This window comes from Apodemus sylvaticus, chromosome 8 (assembly GCF_947179515.1).
Source record: "Apodemus sylvaticus chromosome 8, mApoSyl1.1, whole genome shotgun sequence".
Lineage (NCBI taxonomy): Eukaryota > Metazoa > Chordata > Mammalia > Rodentia > Muridae > Apodemus > Apodemus sylvaticus.
In genome coordinates, this window is record NC_067479.1 from 100235532 (window position 1) to 100255152 (window position 19621).

Below are 19621 nucleotides of genomic sequence, written 5' to 3' on the forward strand. Positions count from 1 at the left end.
ATAGCAACTATGGAACCTGTGTCTCAGAATGACTGTACATACAGTACATCTTTCAGTTATCTCCTGCTTGCTACAGTGGGCCTAGCTATTCACACAATGGCCCTGTCACCTCTGGTCATGAACTTGAGTGTGTCCTATATCTGAACTGCTGCTCCTGTGCCTCAGTATCAGACCATGATTTCAATACAGCAGCAGTTCCAACCCCACAGCGAGCCTTCCCCTCCCCTGAGAAATTGCCTTTTTACTCTTTCTGATCTCTTCAATATTGTGTTTATTTTAAGTATTGGTTTTAATAAATTATTAGTATTTGTTTTAAGTTGGGAAATGATGGGATCAAATTGTTTTACATTGGGTAATGATGAGATCAAATATCTGCCAATTATCAACATTCCATTTGATAATTCTTTTAAATTTCCTCAAAATTCTCTTAGAAAAAAAAGGTAAACCTAAGTATTTTAAATATTTAAGTATCATGGTTATATTATACAAGGAAAAATTCTTAAATAGCCATATGTGTAAAAAATATCTACACATAACTAATAAAGCAATGCAATAATGTTCAACATTATCTTCCAGTAAACTTCAAACTAAATCTGAGAAGTGCTGCTATTTCAGTCCAGTGTTAATGATTCAATTCTTATTGAATTGAATATACTGTTACACACAGAAATTCCAAGTGTTGTCGAGGATGTGGTATGATAGAATCATGACACATTTCTAGGGAACATGTAAAACACCTTACCTACATTCTGAAATATTTTTTCGGTTCTTCAAAAACATAAATATACCTATGATGACTTTGTTCTTCTAATGATCTGTAGATCCCCAAGCAATTAAAATCAGAAATTCAAACAGCTCAAATGGTCTGACAGAGAGGAACAGAATAATTTTAGTATGTCCTAACTGATTCTACATGATAGGTAAGTTTCAAAGTTACCATGCTAAGGCAAGACACTAAACACAATTCTAGAATCGGCAAGAATTTCCTTAATGAATAGATCGATGCATACAGAGTGATGGAAGGTGGCCTTCAGTAACTTTGGGATGAAGAAGGTTTAGCATGTGTCAGAATGTTCTCTTTAAATGAATTAAGCATTTCTTACAGGTGTACAATGTATTTTGATGACATCTATCCCTAACACCTCCCAACTACTCAGTTCATGATTTTTCAACAGATGTCATTGTGATATTTATTGGTTTATATATTTACTAATACATTTATTTAGGTTACTAACTGATTATTATTATTACATTTACACTCTACATACAATTAATATGGATCATGTGGGAATAGGTATGTGGCCAGTGACTTATTACACAAATATAATCTACCATTGGTCATATCCTCAAACCAAGTTGATGCTCCCTCCCCAGGAGACAGCAACTGCAACCAGCATTTCAGCTAGGATAAAGACCACAGAAAGCCCTTCTGCACAGCGAAGAATAGGCATAAAACACAAAGACATACAGTAATCCCATTAAAAACACTAACCTAGAAGCCATAATATATACACGAAGGACATGTAGAGTAAAAAGAAAAATTCAATAAATAAATAATAATGAAATATAAAAAGTAAATTACAAAACAGTCCTGATAGAGCATTATGAGACAAGGATCCTCCATAGATATAAATGCATACATTTTCTGTTGGCCATCTGATGATAACCATGAGGACTGCACTTAAGATTTTTTTGCGGGGGGGGGGGGTGTTCTGGAGTATGGTCATGCTGGGTCTCCTTTGTGGGTGTTCCATAGCCTCAGTAATAATGTCAGGGACCACCCCTTGTGCTGGATCCTACTTTGAGCCTGTCACTGAACCTTGTTTTCCTCAGGTTCCTTTCCAGTTCCATAGCTGTAATTCATGCATGTCCTTTTGGGTCTATGTTACCTCAGTGAGGATGATATTTTCTAGTTCTATCCATTGACCTGCAAAACACAGGATGGCCATGATTTTAATAGCTGAGTAGTGTCCCATTGTGCAAATGAGCCATATTTTCTGCTTCCATTCTTCTGTCATGGTACATCTAGGTTGTTTCCAGCTTCTGACAATCACAAATAGGTCCACTATGAACATAGTAGAACACATGATCTTGAGCCAGTTTGGGCAATGTTTTGGGTGCATACACAAGCTTGGCATAGCTGGGTCTTCAGGTAGATATAATTCCAGTTTTCTGAGGAACCTCCAGATTGATTTCCCCAGTTTTTGTGCCAGTTTGATATTCCACCAGCACAGGAAGAGTGTCCCTCTTTCTCCACATCCTCTGCAACATATGTTGTCACCTGAGGTTTTGATCTTAACCATTCTGATTGGTATAAGGTAGAATCTCAGGATCATTTTGATTTTCATTTCTCTTATCACTAATGACTTTGAACATATCTTTAGGTGTTTCTGATAGAATCAAAGGCAGATATTTGTACCTAACCAATGGATAGAAAGAGCAGACCCCTGTTGTTGAACTAGGGAAGGCTAAAACAAGCTGAGTAGAAGGATGTCCCTTTAGGAGGACCAGCAGTCTCAATTTTAACCCGTAAACTCCCACAAACACTGGATCACCAAACAGGAAGCCTAGACCGGCTGATATCAGTCCCTTGAGACACATACAGTAGAGGACTCCTAAGGTTGTGTTCATTCAGACATGATGCACCTAAAGTTGTATAGAGTTTTGGTGTGGTAGGGATTAGAGACACTCATGAGGAGGCAGTGGGCTGGGGAGAAAGTATGTGATGTGGGACAGTCTGAGAGTGGACAGGGCCCAGGGGGAGGACAGAATATGGAGTGTAAAAAATAAATTGATTAATTAAAAATGATAGTATTTTGTTTCCTTAGAGACTGTATTAGAGGAAAGGAACATTTCAATTGTAAGTCGTCATCAACTGGAGATAATCCTGGGTTAAGGATGGGTGCATGAGGCTATATCTCCAATGTAGGACTGAGTATTCCAGGTGTCTCATTCTGCCTAAGGTCAAGATTTGGGTCTCTGTCTTGTGATCTGCTTCAGGAGGAAGTGTCTCTCATGATGGTTGAGAAGACGCTGGTCTGTGAGTATAACAGATCACTGGAAGTCATTTATTACTGTTTCTTCTTAGAACAGTAGTATTTAGCTTTAACCTAGGACTCTGAACTATCTAGTCCCAAGCTCTTCATCATAGAAGCAGTGTCAGGTATGGCTTCCATACCTGTGGAGTGAATCTTAAATCATGTCAGATATCTGTTGGTTATTCCTACCATCCTTGTGTCACAGTAGTACATGCATATGTCAGAGACTAAACACTATTATATATCCAAGGTTTGGTAGCTTGGTTAGTGTTTATGCTTCATTCTTAGAAACATGCAGAATATTCTAGTAGTGATTAGATGCCCCAATGCCAAGCAATAGCAGCGTTGGCTTTCTCACATTTTGTACTGCACTTTCCCACACTTGGAGTGTGGAATACCCACAGTCAAACTCTCCATGTTTTCCCCTTCCAGCTCCCATGCCCAGAGGCTGGGTGCAGTTTAGACTTACACAGACACTACAGATCTAAACAGGTATTCTCAACAGTACAAGCTCCCTTAAGGAAATGAAATTAGAGAAAATTTCAACATCCTTAGCCATCAGGGAAATGCAGATAAAATGATTCTGACATTCCTACCATCTTATGCCAAAATGGCTAAAATGAAAACACAACTGAGAGCGTCTATCTACAAGGGTATATGATATCCTTGAGTGGAACAATTTTCCATTCCTGGTAGAAGTGTGAACTTATATAGCTACTGTGGAAGTCAACACATTGGTTTCTCAGGAGGAAAAAGCATCATGCTAGAAGGTCACTTGCTAAACTATGTTCATACAAACTTTACTGGTAATACCTAGAAACAACCTAATGTCATTCAACTGAAGAATAAATAATAAACTATTTGACTTTTACACAATGGAATATTACACAGCAGTTAAAATCAGCATGTTGGTCCATCCAGGCAAATGGATAGAACACGAAGATAAATATAATATGAACTCTCTTATATGTGTAAATTACCTTTCAAGTAAAGAATAACTATGTAACAATCCAGAGACCCAGAGAAGCTAAGTAACATGGAGGGCTCAAGATACATACATTTGAATCTCACTGTGAATGGGAATTAGAACAGACATCTTGGTTGTATTGGGGGGATATAGTTATAGGAGGGGTCTAAATAAAGGGTAGGGATGGGAAAGGGAGAAATCTGATAGAGGAGTACAGTGGAAGAGAGTACTAGGAGAATTAATTAGAATTGGGGGGGGGTATATCTGGGACAAGCTAGAAATCTAGTGCAATAGAGACTAATGGGAATCTATGAGGGTGACCACAGCTAAGATTCCTACTAGTTGGGGATATTGAGCTATCTCTTGTAAGCAGCAAAACTTCCAGTGGCAAGATTAGACTTCCAGGACAGCTAAAAAAGCATTTCACCTACATTTTTTTTTACAGCCAGCAATATATGCTGAAGTAAAATGGCACAGAAATTGTGAAAGTGGTTGAACAATGTCTTCACCCCCTTGAGACCCCCTTGAGTTCACGCCTGGCAATGCATGGAGAACCAAGAACAAGATCCTGGACAGTCCACAGACACAGATGGACACAGAGACAGGATAGAACCAAACTGGAATAGAAAAAGGCCAATGAAAAGATTCCTAATATTGTTCTGATATATTCACAGATTGGTCCAAACCCAATTGTCATCAGAGAGCATTCACTTAACAAATGTTGGAAACCAATACAAAGACACACAGCCAGACATTAGATGGAGTTTGGAGAAATTCTTGAAGAGGTAAGGAAGTACTGTAGAAGAGAGAGGGGGTAAAGAACTTCACAAATTAAAAAAAAACTATTCAGACAACTTGATCCCAAAGGATATGGGCACTGAATTGTCAAACAGGCAGCTTGCATGGGAACCAGGGAGCTTACATGGGACTGACCTACGCCCTCAGGGCCTGTACAACAGTTGTGTCACTTCATCTTATGGATTCTTAACTCTTATTGGGAGGAGAGGATGTCTCATACTCTGTTTCCTGTCCATGGGACACGCTCCCCTCACTGGGAAGCACCTTTTAGCCTTAAAAGAAAAAAGCCATGGTTGGTAAATATACATGGGCATTGTACAATGTTGTGAAGATGAATGGAGGAGGAGCTGCTGGGATGATGGGGATGGAGCTGGTGAAGAGAGAGAGAGAGAGAGAGAGAGAGAGAGAGAGAGAGAGAGAGAGAGAGAGAGAGAGACAGAGAGACAGAGAGAGAGACAGAGATAGAGAGACACAGAGAGAGAGACACACACACACACAGAGAGAGAGAGAGAGAGAGAGAGAGAGAGAGAGAGAGAGAGAGAGAGAGAGAGAGAAAGAGAGAGAGAGAGAGAATGCATAAAAGAATACCAAAGTCTGGTGTTTATTCAGTGGCTGTGATTTGTAATGGTCTTTAAGAAGTTTCCCTCCCCTCTTTTCTGGTTGATAGGCTTTGACAAATACAAAATGGGTGAAGGGCCTATAGCATTGGCATGAACATGCCCTTATCAAGATTTGAAATTTTCAGGCTCAAGAGCAGTAGGAATTTGGGAAATTTGAGTAGCTACCAATGAAGAAAAATATTTATCAGATCTTTTTTTTTTTGCACTACCATGCTTTATGTAGATCAAGTCTATGAAGAATCCAGCCCTTTTGGAAGTCCACCATTTTTATTAACTATATGACTGCTTTGATGCCCTTAGCCTTATAGGCAATGTATTTAACTCCTAATCTCTGTAGGTCAATGGTAAAATTTAGGTTTCCACTGCTTTTTTAAATCACAATTTCATTTACAAAACAAATATCGTGGTGCCCCTGTAGGGAAGCTATGGGAGTTTTGTGTCTTCAGATCTTGATGACATGTTCAGGATCCTACATGCTTGTGACCTGAAGATTCTTCTAGTCATAGGATTTTCATGTGCTGATATTTTCAAACTTATCAAGTTGACATGGCCTCCTCAAATGTGTATCCTATGAACTTAGATGTCCCTATTCCCATTACCAATAGATTAAATTCAACACCTGGTTATAGGCATACAATCACCGAGGGTAGAAGAGTTTATCTATTGTCATTTATTTTATCAATCCGGGGATACAGCTCAGGACTGTGTATGTTAAGTCAGGTTTTAGGATTTGTGGCTTTTGACATTACCAGTAAAAAGTAATTCCATTCTACAAAGGCATACATAGAGACCAACCAACACACATGGTTATACACCCACAGAAGCCTGCCTACATGTATGTAAGCACGTATGCATTCTCATAAACTTGTAAGCACTTCCATGTATTTATAGTCATACACATGCACAAATGCACATACAACGTGTAAGAACGATCTCAGCACATGCTTTCCAGTGTTTTTGTAGGAAGTAGTATGCACATGCATGTTCACATGTCAGAGATCATAAAAAAGTTGTGGCAATGGGAAAAAATGAACCTGGGGAAATACTACAGAGAACAGTAAAGGAGCAATGAGAAAAAAATTACACTTCATTTGGGCTACAGAGGCAAGATAGTAATTAACTATACAACTGACCCCAACTCTGGATTACCAGGGAATTCTGAACACATGCACAGGACAGGGACTCCTCAGATCACTGACTTGCTAAACAGTGATCCCTGTCACTCTGTGTGAAGGAGAGAGTAGACCTGGGAAGGACAGTGAATGAATTAGAGAAAAGACCACTTGAAACACAGAAAAAGCTAACACAGAGTATAGAGGAAGGGATTGGATATTAGGAAGGGAGAGGGATGAGGAAGTAGAGAAGAGCTTGCCTGTCTCCTAACACAGTGTGGGGATAGAGAAAATTTGGTGAACCGGGTTTGAATGCCTTTCTGGTGCTGTAACAAGCACAAGGGCTCTTGCTAAGACAAGAGAAAGTTTTCTTGCAGGTGACAAGTAACAGTCCATAACTGGAGTCAGGAAAATAACTCAAGCAGGAGTTTAAAGAGGAAGAGGAAGCACTGTAAGATGAAAGCCATCTGAAAGAGTCCTGTGTTGACAGCTACTATTTTGTAAGCTGGTAGTTGTGGCTAAGCCACTTGTCTGTAGAGAGATGCAAAGCTCTGGACTTAAGCCCTAAAAGGATCATGGCCATGGAATGTGATTGTGGGAAAGACAATTCCTATGCAAGAATGGTGACATTGTGGGGCTGGTGAGTGTCACAGGTATGCCTGTGATCTTATTCCACACAGTCCACATACAAGGGCCCAAAAAAGCAAGGAAGCATTGCTAGGGTCTATGATTGGCTGTTTTAATTAGGGCTGAGTTTATGATTAGGGTTACAGATGCTGGTCAACAGCAGGGAATCTGATTCCAAAGCTGAGGTAAAACCTATATCCAGATACCTGGGAGCGGTGGAATGGGAAACACATATATACCTGTGTTGATATGTGCACCTGAGAAGTGGGAGGAGGAGTAAGGAGCCCTTTAAGAAAGTCCTGTTGAAGAAAGGACAGAGGATGACCTCACAATGCAGAACCTTGGTTACCAGGCAACCCACTGGTTAGAGCAAGCCCTGCAGGCTCACTTGTCAGAGACATTAGAGAAGGCAGGATGTTCTCTTGCTGTGTTCATGCTCCTCAAGGCTCAGGCCTCAAAAAAGACAACAGAGAAGGTAATAGAGGCATCTGGAGGCACAGGTTTCTCTCTTGCCTTCTATGCCTGTGGCCTTTTTCTCGAAATAGGAATATCTTGACCAAAGAAAATCAAGACTTGGACCTCACAGACCAGGTAACCAGTTGGGTTTTTCCTCTGTATTTGGCAGAGTAATGCTTCAGGAAACCTTGGAATGAGAAGAACGAATCAAAATGTTGTAGACTTTCACACATTTTAAACCTTTACCTTAATCTTTCCTTAGGGTGAGAATACTTCCCCTCTACAGGATGTGAGCGAGCTACATGGAGAATCACAGAACAGTTCAGAGACTGTGGTTAAACTTGGGAACAATCTAGTGCCTTCTCTGCAGGAAGGGGACCCCTTCTTTTTCCCTGGCTGCCTGTCCACATGCCAAAGATTTGTCACCCCTCTACAGGCTCTAGACCTGTTGCATGTCAAGTGAGTGCCCATCTCCAAGCCCATAGTTCTCAGATCTCCATCTTGGTTTAGGATTCCAAACTTTCTTCTTTCTTTCTTTCTTTCTTTCTTTCTTTCTTTCTTTCTTTCTTTCTCTCTCTCTCTCTCTCTCTCCTCTCCTCTCTCTCTCTCTCTCTCTCTCTCTCTCTCCTCTCTCTCTCTCTCTCTCTCTCTCTCTCTCTCTCTCTCTCCCCCCCCATCTCTCTCTGCCTGTCTCTCTGTCTCCCTCCAAAACTTTTATTGTCTACATAAATACCACTAATCAGCAGCATGAAATAAGTAATTTCTTCTACCAGGATTATTCCAAGGGACTAGGTTGTACAGAGCTGAGACCTTAAAATGGATCTAGATATTTAATCTACATTGAAAGAACAATTCATCCTTCACTCAATATTTCTGAGGCCTTGGTGAATGTACTTTTCGCACATGTAAAAGAGGTTCTAAAATATTGGAGAACCTGATAGACAAGTATAGAAAATAGAGATACATGAAAGATAATCTAGGGTCTCATGTGACCATGGACATATATGACTAGAGTTACATGTGTTCATATTCTTTACAGATATAATGAAAGCACCTAACATGTAAAAGTGAACTAATAATTATGAGACCAGCCAGAAATGCTAATATCTGGTGGGGTGCATTGTGTATTACAGTTGACATTCTGTCTGATATTTTCTAGGTATGCAAACTTTGGTCCTTATTCTGAAGAGGATGAACAAGTAAAGAACACCCTCTGTAGTTTTCTGGATACATGGATGGACAAGAACCCTGAGGACTTTTGTGAGCCCACAGATGTGCTGACTCTGAAATATCTAAAGTCCTCTTACATTGTCTTCATGGCACACTCAGATCTTAGTGTCCGTGTCAACAGGATCCAGACCATGTTGCAAAAAATAAAGGCCAAGGATTTACAATCTGAGGATGAGGAAGACTCAGATCTGGGGATTTACAAATCCTCAGATCCTGAGATTCAATGGGTGTAAATCAGCTGAGAAAACTGCAAATCTGGAGCCAGAACCACCTTGTGCAGCAGAGCTAGAGAACACAAGAAGCATCACAAGGCTCTGTGACACATGAATACTTCCAGCCAGATGTGTCAGCAGCTGTCCAGTCAGTACTCCTCATAGCAGCTGTGGAGCCTGTGTCTCAGAACGTCTGTAGATATAAGAAATCTTTCAGTTATCTCCTGCTTGCTACCGGGGGCCTAGCCATTCAGAGAATGGCCCTGTCACCTCAGGTCATGAATTTTTGTGTGTCCTATATCTGAACTGCTGCTCAGTACCTTGGCATCAGCCCATGATTTCAATTCAGCAGCTTTTCCAGCCCCACAGCAAACCTTCCCCTCCCCTGAGAAATTGAAGTTTTACTCTTTCTGTTCTTTTCAATGTTGTATTTATTATAAGTATTGGTTTTAATAAATTATTAGTGTTTGTTTTACATTGGGCAATAATGAGATCAAATAACTTGAGTGTAAGTTACCTCAGTCAGGATAATATTTTCTGGTTCCATCCATTTGCCTCCAAATCTCAGTATGTTCTTGTTCTTAATAGCTAAGTAGTTTTCCACTGTGTAAATTAATCACATTCATGCATCCATTCTCCTGTCATGGTGCATCTAGATTGTTTCCAACTTCTGACAATCACAAGCCAGGTTGGTCCATGTTTTGGGTATAATGACCTGTACTGCAAGAATTTCCAATTTTTTAACCTTCCAGATTTATTTCCAGAGTGTTTGTGCTAGTTTGATATTCCAACGGCAATGGAAGAGTGTTCCTCTTTCTCTACATCCTCTGCAACATATGTTGTCACCTGAGGTTTTAATCTTAGCCATTCTGAATGGTGTAAAGTTGAAGCTCAGAGTCAATTTGATTTTAATTTCTCTGATCAGTTAGGACTTTGAACATGTCTTTAGGTGCTTCTGATAGAGTCAAATGCAAATATTTGTACCCAACCAATGGTCATAAAGAGCTGACCCCTGTTGTTGAACTAGGGAAGGTTGAAAAAAGCTGAGTAGAAGGGTGCCCCTTTAGGAGGACCAGCATCCTCAGTCTTGACCCACGGTGTCCCTCAGACACTGGACCACCAAACAGGAAGCATATTATCAGTCCCTTGAGACACATACAGTAGAGTATTCCTGAGGCTGTGTTCATTCAGACATGATGCACCTAACCCTCAAGAGTCCAGAGGCCCCAAGGATTTTAGAGTTTTGGTGTGGTGGGGAGTAGGGACAACCATGAGGAGACTGGGGCCTGGGGAGTAGGTAAGGGATGTGGAACAGTCTGAGGGTATATGGGGAGGGGGGAAGAGAAAATATGGAGTGTAAAAAATACATTAATTAAAAGTGAGAGTAGTTTATTTCCCTAGAGACTTGTGTTAGAGGAAAGTAAATTTTCAACTGCAAGTGGTCATCACTTGGAGACAATCCTGGGTCAAGGATGTGTGAATGAAGCTATTTCTATTTAGGACAGAGTGTTCCAGGTGTCTCACTCTGCCTAAGGTGTAGATTTTGGTCTCTGTCTTGTTATCTGCTTCAGGAGAAGCTTCTCTCATGATGGTTGAGAAGACACTGCTGTGAGTATAACAGATCACTCGGAATCATTTATTACTGTTTCTTATTAGAACAGTAGTATTTAGCTTTACCCTAGGTCTCTGAGCTATCTATTCTCAAGCTCCTAGTCATTCAAGCACTGTCAGTTATGGCTTCCATCTCAGGGAGTGAATCTTTTTTTTTATTTTTATTTACATTGCAAATGATTTCCCCTTTTCTGGGTCTCCACTCCCCGCAAGTCCCATAAGCCCTCTTCCCTCCCCCTATTCTTCCATCTACCCCTTCCCACTTCCCTGTTCTGGAATTCTCCTATACTCTTGCAATGAGTCTTTCCAGAACCAGGGCCCACTCCTCCATTCTTTTTGGACATCATTTAATTTGTGGATTATGTCCTGGGTATTCAAAGTTTATAGGCTAATATCCACTTATCAGTGAGTGCATACCATGACTGATCTTTTGAGACTGGGTTACCTCACTTAGTATGATGTTCTCCAGCTCCATCCATTTGTCTTAAGAATTTCATGAATTCATTGTTTCTAATGGCTGAATAGTACTCCATTGTATAAATATACCACATTTTTTGTATCCATTCCTCCGTTGAAGCACATCTAGGTTCTTTCCAGCTTCTGGCTACTACAAATAGGGCTGCTATGAACATAGTGGAGCATGTGTCCTTACTGCATGCTGAAGAATCCTCTGGGTATATGCCCAGTAGTGGTATAACAGGGTCCTCAGGAAGTGACATGCCCAGTTTTCTGAGGAACTGCCAGACTGATTTGCAAAGTGGTTGCACCATCTTGCAATCCCACCAGCAGTGGAGGAGTGTTCCTCTTTCTCCACATCCTCGCCAACACCTGCTGTCTCCTGATTTTTTGACCTTAGCCATTCTGACTGGTGTGAGGTGAAATCTCAGGGTTGTTTTGATTTGCATTTCCCTAATGATTAATGATGTTGAACATTTCTTAAGGTGTTTCTCAGCTCTCTGAAGTTCTTCATGTGAAAATTCTTTGTTTAGCTCCGTACCCCACTTTTTAATGGGGTTATTTGGATCTCTGGGTTCTACTTTCTTGAGTTCTTTGTATATATTAGATATTAGCCCTCTGTCGGATTTAGGGTTGGTGAAGATTCTTTCAGGGAGTGAATCTTAATTAGTGTCAGATATCTGTTGGTTACTCCCACCATTTGTGTCACAGTAGTACATGCACATGTCACAGACTGGACACCATTGTATATCCAAGGTTTTGCAGCTATGTTAGTGTTTATGTTTCATTCTTGGAAACATGCTAAGTTTTCTATAGATGACTAGATGCCCAAAAGCCAAACAAACCAGCTTTGGCTTTCTTACCTCTCTCACTGCACTTTCCCACTCTTGGAGTGTGGATACCCACAGTCAAACCTCTCCATGGTTTCCCTCTGCAGCTCTATGGGCAGGGGAGACTTGCACCAACAATACAGATCTAACCAGGCATTCTCAACAGTAAAAGCTCACTTAAGGAAATGAACTTAGAGAAAATTTCAACATCATTAGCCATCAGCGAAATGCAGACAAAATGATTTTGAGATTCCTTCCATCTTATGCCAAAATGGCTATAATCAAAACACAAGTGAGATACAAAGAACTCAAGAAAGCTCTCCTTGGACTCCTCGAGGCTCAGGCATCAAGAAAGACAAAAAGGAAGGCCATGGCAGTGTCTGGAGGCACAGGGTTCACTCTTGCCTTAAACGCCTATGGCCATTTTCCAGAAAGGGAAAAATCTTGATCAAAGGCAACCAAGACCAAGATCCGGACAGCAGAGACCAGGTAACCACTCATGTTTCTCTCTGTTTTGGCAGAGTAAGAATTCAAGAAACCTTGGAATGAAGAACCAATCAGAATGTTGCAGACCTGTGCCCCTTTGAAACCTTAGCCTTGATCTTTCCTCAGGGTGAGAAAGCTTCTGCTCCAATGGATCTACAGGAACCCCGTAGAGTGTCACATGTCAGTGCAGAGACTGTGGTGAAGTTGGTCAACAACCTGGTGCCTTCTCTGCAGGAAGGGGACCCCTTCTTTGTCTCTGCCTTTCTTTCCAAATACCGAAGTTTTGCCACACCCCTACACGTTCTGGACCTGCTGTTTATGAGGCGAGTGACCATCTCCAAGCCCACAGTTCTCAGATCCTCTTGTTGGTTCAGGATTCTCCCGCCCCCCCCTCTCTGTGTGTGTCTCTGTCTGTCTGTCTGTCTGTCTGTCTCTCTGTCTCTCACACTCTCTTGTTCCCTCTCTCTTGTTCTCTCTCTTTGTCTCTCTCTCTCACTTTGTCTCTCTCTTGTCCTCACTTTTTGTGTCTCTTTCTGTCTCTGTCTCCCTCTGCTCTGTCTCTTTCTTTGTCTTATTGTGTGTCTCTTTTTTATGTCCCTGTCTCTCTGTCTCTCTCATACTCTTTCTCTGTCTCTCTGGTTCTCTGTCTCTTTCTTGTTCTCTTTCTTGTTTCTCTCTGTGTTTCTCTCTCTCCTCTCCTCTCTCTTCAGAAGATGTCTTCTTTCAGGCTGGGTTCAAAAGACTGGCCTGTCCAAAAGTGAAATCTTAAAATAGATGTAGCTTCTCCTCTAACCCAAAGAGGGACTTTATCCTTCACACAATATATCTGAGGCCTAAGAGGCTATAGAAATATTGGAGTACCCAATAGAAATGTGTCCAAAGTAGAGGTTCATGAAGGATAATCCAGGGGACCATGTGACCATGGAGATGTCTGAATAGAGATGTTTGTGTTCAACCTTTGCACAGATATATTGAAAGCACCGACTCTATACAGGTGTACTAATAATTCTGAGATCACCAGGAACTGCCAATATTAATTGGGAGTCATGGAACATTAAAGGTGACATTCTCTCTCGTCTTTTCTAGGTATGCAAACTTCAGCCCTTATTCTGAAGAGGATGAACAAGTAAAGAACACCCTCTGTAGCTTCCTTTACACATGGATGGACAAGAACCCTGAGGACTTTTGTGATCCCTTAGACCTCTTCCCTCTGAAATACGTGAAGGCCTACTTGAGTGTGTACATGCCACACTCAGATCTTATCGACCATGTCAATATGCTACTCACCCAGTTGCAGCAAGAACAGGTCAAGCATTCAGAGGAAAAGGAGGAGGAAGACTGAGATCTGGGGAGACACAGATGCTCAGATCCAGAGATTCAATGGGTTTAAAATGGAAGGGAAAGCAGGAGATCTGGAGCCAGATCCAACTTGTGCACCAAGTCTGGACAGCAGAATTACTTCTAGAAGTTTCTGTGATGTATGAGTACTTGCAGCCAGGTGTGGCAGCAGCAGTCAAGCCAACACAACTGACAACAGCTGTGGAACTGTGTCTTAGTATCCATAGATACAGTATATCTTTCAGTTATCTCCTGCTTGTTACAATGGGCCAAGCTATTCAGAGAATGGTCCTGTCACCTCTGGTCATCAAATTGAGTCTATTCTATATCTTAGCTGCTACTCCTGAACCTCAGGATCTGCTCCTGATTTTAATTCAGCAGCAGTTCCAGCTCCACAGCCAGCCTTCTCCTCCCCTGAGAAATAGCCTTTTCCTCCTCCTGATCTTTTCAATGTGTTTATTTTAAGTATTTGCTTTAATAAATTGTTAGTATTTGTTTTACATTGTCTAATAATGAGATCAAATACCTGCAAATTACAAATATTCTATTTGATAAAATTTTTAAGTTCATTCAAAAATCTCTTAGGAACAAAAAAATTTAAATGATCAACCTAAGTATTTTAAAGGATTAAATGTCATGCTTAATTTATAATAAATAAAATTTTCAATTGTACTTTTTCTAAAGAAGGTATACACATGACTATTAAAGTGCACGTAATAATTTTCAACATTGCCTTTCAGTAAATTTCAAACTAAATCTGAAAAGTGATACCCCTTCAGTCTAGTGGTAACAATTCGATTAACATTGTACTGGCTGTACTTTTACACACAGTAATTCCAAGTGTTGTCAAGAATGAAGTATCATAGAATCATGGCATATTTCTAGGATACATGTAGAATGCCTTATCTATATTCTGAATTATGTGGTCAGTTCTTTAAAAATATAAACTTACTATGACTTTGCTCCTCTAATGATGTGTAAAACTCCCAAAGAATTAAAATGAGAAATCCAAACAGATCAATTGGTCTTCTGTAGATAAACAATATTTTAGTATGTTCTAACTCATGTTACATTATAATCAAGTTTCAAAGTTACTGTGCTAAGCTAAGAAGCCAAACACAAGTCTAAAATTAGGCAAAAATTTCTGTAATTAGTACATTTATGCAGATAGAGAGATGGAAGGTGGCCTCTAGTGACTTTGGGAAGAAGATTTTGAATGGGTCAGAATGCTCTCTTTAAATGAAGAAAACTTTTCTTAAGGTGTACAATGTATTTTGATGGCATCTACCCCTAAATACCTACCATCTACTCAACCCATGGCTTCCCAACAGATGCCATTCTGGTATTTATTGATTTACTTACTAATTTATTTATTTATGTTAATAATTGATTATTATTACTATTTCATTTACACTTAACATCCAATTAATATGGATCATGTGGGAATAGGTATGTGGCCACTCAATTAGTGTACAAGTAGAGTCAGTCTCCCACTGGTCATATCCTCAAGCCAAATAGATTCTCCCTCCCTAGAAGACAGCAACTACAACCAGCATTTCAGCTAAGGTAAGGACCTCAGAAACTCCTTCTGCACAGCTAAGAAAAGGCATAAAACACAAAGATGAACAGGAATGGCATAAAAACACTAACAAGGCAGCCACAATAACAACAGACATGTTGAGTAAAATAAGAAAAATTCAATATATAAATAATGAAATATAAAAGCTTTACAATACAGTCCTGATAGGACATTGTGAGACCAAGAGCCTCCACAGATTGAAATGGGTTCATTTTCTGTTGGCCATCTGATGAACATGAGGTCTGCACTTAAGAGTAGTTCTTTTGGGAAATACAAATCAAAACAACCTTGAGATTTCACCTTAAACCATTTAGAATGGCTAAGATTAAAAATTCAGGAGACAGCAGGTGTTGGCAAGGATGCAGAGAAAGAGGAACACTCCTCCACTGTTGGTGGGGTTGCAAATTGGTACAACCACTCTGGGAGGCGGTTCCTCACAAAACTGGGCATGTCACTTCCAGAAGATCCTGCTATACCATTCCTGGGCATATACACAGAGGATTCTCCAGCATGTAATAAGGATACATGCTCCACTATTTTCATAGCAGCCCTATTTATAATTGCCAGAAGCTGGAAAGAACCCAGGTATCCCTCAATAGAAGAATGGATGCAAAAAATGTGGTATATATACACAATGGAGTACTATTCAGCCATTAGAAACAATGAATTCATGAAATTCTTAGGCAAATGGATGGAGTTGGAGAACATCATACTAAGTGAGATAACCCAGTCTCAAAAGATCAATCATGGTATACACTCTCTAATAAGTGGTATTAACCTAGAAAACTGGAATACCCAAAACATAATCCATACATCAAATGAGGTACAAGAAGAACGGAGGAGTGGCCCCTGGTTCTGGAAAGTCAGTGTAGCAGCATAGGGCAAAACCAGAACAGGGAAGTGGGAAGGGGTGGATGGGAGAACAGGGGGAGGGAAGAGGGCTTATGTGACTTTCTGGGAGGGGGGGGGAGTGCAGAAAAGGGGAAATCATTTTGAAATGTAAATAAAAAATACATCGAATTAAAAAAAAGAGTAGTTCTTTTCAATATCTTGGATATTAGCCCTATACTGGATGTAGAATTTGTAAAGATCTTTTACCAATCTATTGTTTCCTGTTTTATTCAGTGTCCTTTGCCTTTCAAAAGAATTCCAATTTTATGAGGTCCTATTCATCAGTTCTTGATCTTATATGCTTTTTGTGTTCTGTTCAGGAACATTTCCCCTGTGCAAATGAGCTAGAGGCTCTTCCCCACTTTCTTTTCTCTTAATTTCATTGTATCTGGTTTTATGTGGAGTTAGTCCCTTGGTCCACTTGGGCTTGAGCTTTGTATAGGCATGTAAGAATGGATTGATTTTCATTTTTCTACATGCTAACGGCCAGTTGAAACTGACCCATCTGTTGAAAATACTGTCTTTTTTCCCATTGCATTATTTTAACTTCTTTTTAAAGCTCAAGTAACTATAGGTATGTTGGTTCACTTCTGGGTCTTCAATTCTCTTCAGTTGATTCAGGTGCCTATCACTGTACCAATACTATGCAGTTGTTATCACAATTGCTCTGTAGTATAGCTTGAGGTCAGGGATGGTGATTCCCCCAGAAGTTATTAATGAGAATAGTTTTTGCTATTCTATATTTTTGTTTTTCCATATGAATTTGCAAATTGCTCTTTCTAACTAAGAAGAATTGAATTGGTATTTTGACGGGGATTGCAGTGAGTCTGTAGATTGCTTTCAGCAAATGGCTATTCTTAGAAGTAACAAAACACCCATGGGAGGAGATACAATAATAAAGTATGGAGAGGAGACTGAAGGAAAGACTCCAGAGACTGTCCCACCTGGGGATCCATCCCATATACAGTGTCCAAAACCAGATATTATTGTGGATGCCGACCAGTTCTTGCTGAAAAGAGCCTAATATAGCTGATTCCTGAGAGGCTCTGACTGTGCCTGACAAATACAGAGGGGGATGCTTTCAACAAACCATTGGAGTGAGCCCAGGATACTCAATAGAGGAGCAAGAGAAAGGACCTGAGGAGCTGAAGGAATTTGCAGCCCCATAGGAGGAGCAACAATATAAACCAACCTGTACCCTCAGAGATCCCAGGGACAAAACCCACAACCATAGAGTGCACATGGAAGGACCAATGGCTCTGACAGCATATTTAGCAGAGGATGGCCTTGTCGAATATCAATGAGAGTAGTGGCCCTTGGCCCTGTGAAGGCTCGATACCCCTGTAAATGGGAACCAGGACATGGAAATGTGAGTGGGTTGGTTGATGAGCAGGGTTATGGGGAATGGGATAAGGAGTTTTTTGAGGGGAAACAAAGAAAAAGGGTGTAACATTTGAAATATAAATGAGAAATATTTAATATAAAAGAGTAGTTTGTTTCCATAGAGACTCTCTTAGAGAAAACTCAAACTAGGTCATCAATTGGAGCTAATCCTAGGTTAAGGATGGGTGCATGAGACCACTTCTCCAATTTAGAACTGAGTGTTCCAACGTGTCTAACTCTGCCTAAGGTTTGGCTCTAGGTCTCTATGTCTTGTGATCTGCTGCAGGAGGAAGATTCTCTCATGATGGTTGAGAAGGCTGTGAGTATAACAGATCATTAGGAATCATTTATTTCTGGTTCTTTAGTAGAACAGCAGTATTTACATTTATCCTAGGTCTGTTGAACTATCTAGTCTAAAGTTCTTGGTCATCCAAGCAGTGTTAGGTATATGTCCATCTCAGGGAGTGAATCCTTTTTTTTTTTTTGACTTAGAATACATGGTTTAATGCCAAAGAATATTGTACTCAAAAGACAGGGGCAGATGGATCTCTGTGAGTTGTGAGTTTGAATTCAGTCTGGTCTTTGTAGTGATTATGTCCCAAACAAAAGGAGACACCTTACATTGTCCTCTATACATTTATCAACAAAAATAAAGACAGTAAAATGTGTGGTCATGGATATAACAGTAGCAGGGAGCTCTGAACATTTCCAAGAACATGGAAGTATCTTTCAGGAATGAAAGGAACTGCCACCTGTACCATTTGCTACCACTGATTTTGTAGCATGTCCTCATTCATTCTCACACCAGGATGGGGATGAAAGCACACCATGATGAGAGAGTAAACTAGAAGAGGGCACTGCCCAGGATTCCATGACCACTTATAGGATTGTCAGTCAATAATCTACTCAAGTATTTACTGACTAGTTCCCACCTCTGAAGAATTGTCTATTACACACACACACACACACACACACACACACACATACACACACACACAATTTATTTATTTTAATTTATTTAAAATAACTTCAAGTGTTATCTCCTTATCTGGTTTCCCCCTCTGCCAGAAATTTCATCTCCTATTCCCTATCCCTCTTCTTCTATGAGGATGTTCCTCTACCCACCCACCTACTCTCACCTTCCCGCCCTCAATTCTCCTACACTGTGGCATCTATCAAACCTTCATAGGACCAAGAACTTCTCCTCCCATTGATGCCTAACAAGGCTGTCCTCTACTATATATATATGGCCAGAGCCATGTGTACTCCTGGGATGGAGGCTTAGTCCCTGGAAGCTCTCAGAGATCTGGTTGGTTGATATTGCTGTTCTTCCTATGGGGTTCCAAACCCATTCAGCTACATTAGTTCTTTCTCTATCTCCTCCATTGGGGACCCTGCACCCAGTGCAAAGGTTGGCTGGGAACACCCTACATGTATTTATAAGGTTCTGGTAGGCCCTCTCAGGAGACAGCTATATCAGGTTCCTTTCACCAAGCCTTTCTTTTTTATTGAATATATTTATATTTCAAATCTTATTTCCTTTTCCAGTTTTGCCCCCACTCAGGGAACTACTATCCCATCCCCCACTTCCACTCCTTCCCTACCTTCCCTTGCAATCCCTATGCTGGGGCATCTATAGAGCCTTCATAGAATCAAGGACCTCTCCTCTCATTGATGCTTGAAAAGGCATTCCTGATACAAGTGCAGCTGGAGCCATATGTACCTCTTGGTTGATGGCCTAACTTCTTGTGGGAACTCTGGGGACTCTAGTTGATTGATATTGTTGTTCTTCCAATGAGGTTGCAAACTCCTTCAGCTCCTTTAGTCCTTTCTCTAATTCCTCTATTGGGAACATGGTGCTCAGTCCAATGGTTGGCTGCTATCCTCTGCCTCTATATTTGTAAGGCTCTGGCAGGGCCTCTCAGGAGATAGTTATATGTCATTAAGCTGGTAGTGTATGCTCTCTCCATTTTCTTTTCTTAGCACT

At 40.5% G+C, this 19621-nt stretch overlaps 1 protein-coding gene and 1 pseudogene across 1 annotated transcript; both read left to right on the forward strand.

Moving 5' to 3' along the window:
• The first annotated feature begins 7576 nt into the window (after positions 1-7576).
• LOC127690526 (ral guanine nucleotide dissociation stimulator-like) lies at positions 7577-9081 on the forward strand. Its single transcript, XM_052189895.1, has 3 exons — positions 7577-7753; positions 7881-8077; positions 8778-9081. Exons 1-3 carry the CDS (start codon positions 7577-7579, stop codon positions 9079-9081), a joined length of 678 nt encoding a protein of 225 aa, XP_052045855.1.
• A 466-nt stretch (positions 9082-9547) lies between these two features.
• On the forward strand, positions 9548-13833 carry LOC127690824 (ral guanine nucleotide dissociation stimulator-like; annotated as a pseudogene).
• The last annotated feature ends 5788 nt before the right edge of the window (positions 13834-19621 follow it).

Bases quoted from the DNA above. Each gene is read 5' to 3' on its own strand.
- LOC127690526 (XM_052189895.1), top strand. From the start codon at position 7,577: ATGTTCTCTTGCTGTGTTCATGCTCCTCAAGGCTCAGGCCTCAAAAAA. The intron at 7,754-7,880 runs GTAACCAGTTGG...ATCTTTCCTTAG, and splicing joins ACTTGGACCTCACAGACCAG to GGTGAGAATACTTCCCCTCT. The intron at 8,078-8,777 runs GTGAGTGCCCAT...GATATTTTCTAG, and splicing joins CTAGACCTGTTGCATGTCAA to GTATGCAAACTTTGGTCCTT.